This window comes from Mizuhopecten yessoensis, unplaced genomic scaffold, assembly GCF_002113885.1.
Source record: "Mizuhopecten yessoensis strain PY_sf001 unplaced genomic scaffold, ASM211388v2 scaffold523, whole genome shotgun sequence".
NCBI classification, from domain to species: Eukaryota; Metazoa; Mollusca; class Bivalvia; order Pectinida; family Pectinidae; genus Mizuhopecten; species Mizuhopecten yessoensis.
The window spans coordinates 1,123,192-1,128,706 of NW_018403589.1; the positions used below are offsets into that span (position 1 = coordinate 1,123,192).

Sequence of the window (5,515 nt, forward strand, 5' to 3'; positions counted from 1 at the left end):
TTGTTATAGCACACCCAACACCTTGTATTTTATGTCAGGTTCGAATTCACACACTATACAATCTGAAACATTTGTGGGGAGGGTCATTTTCAGATATATGTTGACAAAATCTTTCATTGATACAAACTTGATTGTCCCTGGATATCTTTTAGATAAATAATGAATATGTTCCCAGTATGAATCTTGTATTGATCCTATATGTGTACCGTGTCTCCCAGTAAGATTTTTTTATATCAAACTTATATTTGGTGCAATATGCTCCCCATATTTTTTTTACATCAATCCTATGTTTCGTCAACTGTGTAGATTTTTATATTACTCCTATTTTGGTACTCCTTGTCTCTGTTAGATTTTTATATTACTCCTATATTTGGTATCCTGTGTCTGTTAGATTTTTATATTACTCCTTTATTTGGTATCCTGTGTCTCTGTTAGATTTTTATATTACTCCTATATTTGGGACCCCTTGTCTCTGTTAGATTTTTATATTACTCCTTTATTTGGTATCCTGTGTCTCTGTTAGATTTTTATTTTACTCCTATATTTGGTATCCTGTGTCTCTGTTAGGTTTTTATATTACTCCTATATTTGGTATCCTATGTCTCTGTTAGATTTTTATATTACTCCTTTATTTGGTATCCTGTGTCTCTGTTAGATTTTTATATTACTCCTATATTTGGCATCCTGTGTCTCTGTTAGCTTTTTATATTACTCCTATATTTGGTATCCTATGTCTCTGTTAGATTTTTATATTACTCCTATATTTGGCATCCTGTGTCTCTGTTAGCTTTTTATATTACTCCTATATTTGGTATCCTGTGTCCCTGTTGGATTTTTATATTACTCCTATATTTGGTATCCTGTGTCTCTGTTAGATTTTTATATTACTCCTTTATTTGGTATCCTGTGTCTCTGTTAAGATTTTTATATTTCTTGTACATGTAAATTGGTGTAGCGTGTCCTGGGTAGGATTTGTAAAGTAATCCCTATTTTAGTACCCTGTACCTCTGGTTAGAATTTTATATAAACATTCTTTTGGTGATTATGATTTGGGCTTCCACTGCAACCAAATACACAGCAAATACACAACAAATTTTCATGGCATAAAAGATATTAATTACTGATCTTTCTTACTTAATCTCTTCATGGTAAGGTTATTACGGTTGTTAGATATTTCTGTATAAATGAGTTTGATGAATTAAATTTAAAAAACAGAATTTGACTAGTGAAAGACTTTCCTCACATTTATGAGACAAATACAACCAACAGAAAGTAAAAAATCTTGTTCATTGGCTAGAAAAACTCAACCAACCAATAAAGAATGGAGTATTTAACAGGGAAAAGATGAATTTGTAAAAGACATATATCAGTAAAGGTTAATTTGTATTGAAAAAAAATGCTTTTGGGAATATTTAGTAAATGAAAATAATCTGAGCATTTCCTAACCGTAACAATACCCTTAGTGATAGATGGATCATTGGAAACTTGAAAGATGAATATGAAATTGTAAAACGACGACGGATGAAAAGTTTAAATGCAATCTCTGGTCTATCAGCTTTTAGTAAACAAACAAACGAAAGTTCTGCCATAGGAAAAATAACAAAAATATCCTCTACTGTTAATAGGAAGCAACATTTCATATACAGTATATGGTTTATATATCTATCTATCAATTTTGTTCCAAAAATTACAAATCATCAAAAACTCATACAAAATGATTCAAATATAGATCTAAAATCTATAATATTTTTCCATCTCATATCAATTCTCAAGAATCTAGAACATAATAGTCAGTGGATACAAATCCACCAAGATGTCCATATCTATAGGATACATCACCCAGCACCCCTGTATAATATTACATAATATCAAACTTTGATAAACACCATATTATACCATGCATACAACTATTTAATTATAAGTACATGTATACCAATATATTCTTACCAACCTTCATCAATCAACTATAATTCTAACAGAATCAGTGCTTTAAATAATCTCGTTAATATAATTCATTAATTACAATTGTAATTTGATGATTCAGAGGGTCTACAACATATCACATTAATGATTTTACACAATTTAGCACTTTCCTTCTCAAAACATCTGCAATGATCACAATACTCGTCATACTTTCCTCCAATTGTTATTCTGAATTTTACACTGTATTTATCACCATTGTTTGTTGTCAACATTTTCATGAACTTGTTAAATGCTTTGATAATATAAAAGGATTTTTCATTCTCTTTCACAATTTGATAGTACTCATCATGTTTGTCAAGATGGATGTGACATAGAGGTCTGGTGACATGTAATCCCCGAAGAAGGGCTAAGCCCGAAAGCTTGAAAAAGAGTGACTTTAAAGTTTGTTAATATTATTGAGTTCCCTATAGGAACATATGTTATTAGACAATTAGTCTCTCACAATAATTTGTTTTCACTATATTGCACACACCTGTTGGTATATCAGTGGTGATTTCCTATGTAACTGTCATCATTATTTCTGATGTTCAATGTTCCTAATATTACCAATACTGTTTTGTGTAGTTTGTTTCTTGTGTAGTTTGTTTCTTGTGTAGTTTGTTTCTGGTGTAGTTTGTTTCTGGTGTGGTTCTTGTGTAGTTTGTTTCTGGTGTAGTTTCTGGTGTAGTTTGTTTCTGGTGTAGTTACTTCAGTCTTCCTTGTTCATGATATAATTAACATTTCCCCAGCACCAAAGCCAGTAGTGCCATGCGGATGTACATGCCATTCTCAGCCTGTCGGAAATAGGCTGCACGTGGATCTGTGTCGAACAGGGGACTGAAAAAAGATATAAAATCATAAATATATATTATATAAATAAACATCTTCATTCATTTACATGTGCATTTTTTTAATATGTACTTACGTTTAGATAAAGAAAATTGCCAAAATTAATTGATGGACAGAATCATTTTTTTTGTTGCAATACTGTATAAGATATCGTAAGTGCATTCTGTATAAAAATGTAAATAAATAAAAGCATAATGAAGGATAAAACTGGACCAAACTTTTGTTATGTATATGAATATAAACTGACTGTTACTATGACTACTGATATAAACTGACTGTTACTATAACGTCTGATATAAACTCACTGTTACTATAACGTCTGATATAAACTCACTGTTACTATGACTACTGATATAAACTCACTGTTCCTATGACTACTGATATAAACTCACTGTTAGTATGACTACTGATATAAACTTACTGTTACTGTGACTACTGATATAAACTCACTCTATCTCGGTCCTGATATAAACTCACTGTTACTATGACTACCGATATAAACTCACTGTTACTATGACTACTGAAATAAACTGACTGTTACTATGACTACTGATATACACTCACTGTTACTATGACTACTGATATAATCTCACTGTTACTATGACTACTGATATAAAGTCACTATTACTATGACTACTGATATAAAGTCACTGTTACTATAACGTCCGATATAAACTCACTGTTACTATGACTACTGATAATAACTCACTGTTACTTTGACTACTGATATAAACTCACTGTTACTATGAGTACTGATATAAACTTACTGTTACTATGACTTTTTGTTGCAATACTGTATAAGATATCGTAAGTGCATTCTGTATAAAAATGTAAATAAATAAAAGCATAATGAAGGATAAAACTGGACCAAACTTTTGTTATGTATATGAATATAAACTGACTGTTACTATGACTACTGAAATAAACTCACTGTTACTATGACTACTGATAAAAACTCACTGTTACTATGACTACTGATATTAACTCACTGTTACTATGACTACTGATATACACTCACTGTTACTATGACTACTGATATAATCTGACTGTTACTATGACTACTGATATAAACTCAGTGTTATTATGACTACTGATATAAACTTACTGTTACGATGACTACTGATATAAACTCACTGTTACTCTGACTACTGATATAAACTCATTGTTACTATGACTTCTGATATAAACTCCCTGTTACTATGACTACTGATATAAACTGACTGTTACTACGAATACTGATATAAACTCACTGTTACTATGACTGCTGATATAAACTCACTGTTACTATGACTAGTGATATAAACTGACTGTTACTATGACTACTGATATAACCTCACTGTTACTATGAGTACTGATATAAACTTACTGTTACTATGAGTACTGATATAAACTCACTGTTACTATGAGTACTGATATAAACTTACTGTTACTATGACTTTTTGTTGCAATACTGTATAAGATATCGTAAGTGCATTCTGTATAAAAATGTAAATAAATAAAAGCATAATGAAGGATAAAACTGGACCAAACTTTTGTTATGTATATGAATATAAACTGACTGTTACTATGACTACTGAAATAAACTCACTGTTACTATGACTACTGATATACACTCACTGTTACTATGACTACTGATATAAAGTCACTGTTACTATAACGTCCGATATAAACTCACTGTTACTATGACTACTGAAATAAACTGACTGTTACTATGACTACTGATATACACTCACTGTTACTATGACTACTGATATAATCTCACTGTTACTATGACTACTGATATAAACTGACTGTTACTAGACTACTGATATAAACTGACTGTTACTATGACTCCTGATATAAACTGACTGTTACTATGACTACAGATATAAACTGACTGTTACTATGACTACTGATATAAACCTACTGTTACTATGACTACTGATATAAAGTCACTATTACTATGACTACTGATATAAAGTCACTGTTACTATGACTACTGATATAAACTGACTGTTTCTATGACTTCTGATATAAACTGATTGTTACTATGACTACTGATATAAACTGACTGTTTCTATGACTACTGATATAAACTGACTGTTACTATTACTACTGATATAAACTCACTGTTACTATGACTGCTGATATAAACTCACTGTTACTATGACTACTGATATAAACTGACTGTTACTATGACTACTGATATAAACTCACTCTATCTCGGTCACCCTGGGTAGGGGGTGCATCACAACCATCCTCTTCTTGGCCTTTGTCATCAACTTAGGACTGACCACAATCTTATCAGCCACCTACACCAATCCAATGACAGCTTACAACATTATGTCTACTCTTATGTTAGCATAAAATATATTCATATTGCATCTACAAGTGCACTTTATTTATATAAACTTACGTTTAAATGTAGAACACAACAAAATCAAAATTGATTGACTGAATCAATGAAATCCAAGCTTACAATATAATTTCCATATATATGGTAGCTACAGTATAATGGTCAAATGTACCATTAAAATCCCAGCTACAACATTATGTAAATTAAAGATTTTTAATCCTTCCATCTAATTAAGCTCTTACTCTGCACACATTTGTAGATTAACCATATCAAAATAACAGCAATAATTGTTCTACTTCTGTTATTGTATGAGGATGAAGTTTTTTTCATTGCTCCCTATTTCAGCCCCCCCCCCCCCCCCCCCCCCCC

The 5,515-nt window shown here is 31.2% G+C and overlaps 1 protein-coding gene across 5 annotated transcripts in view; it reads right to left on the reverse strand.

Moving 5' to 3' along the window:
• Positions 1-387: 387 nt before the first annotated feature.
• Positions 388-5,515, reverse strand: part of LOC110450403 (CAD protein-like) — a 128,913-nt gene continuing 123,785 nt past the window's right edge. For all 5 annotated transcript variants that reach the window (XM_021497899.1, XM_021497910.1, XM_021497892.1 and 2 more), the window contains 2 exons: positions 5,008-5,102; positions 388-2,799 (listed from right to left, as the gene is read on the reverse strand). In XM_021497899.1, the coding sequence (XP_021353574.1) occupies positions 2,697-2,799; positions 5,008-5,102 (198 nt within the window). In that variant the 3' untranslated portion in view covers positions 388-2,696. The remainder of the gene's footprint in view (positions 2,800-5,007; positions 5,103-5,515) is intronic.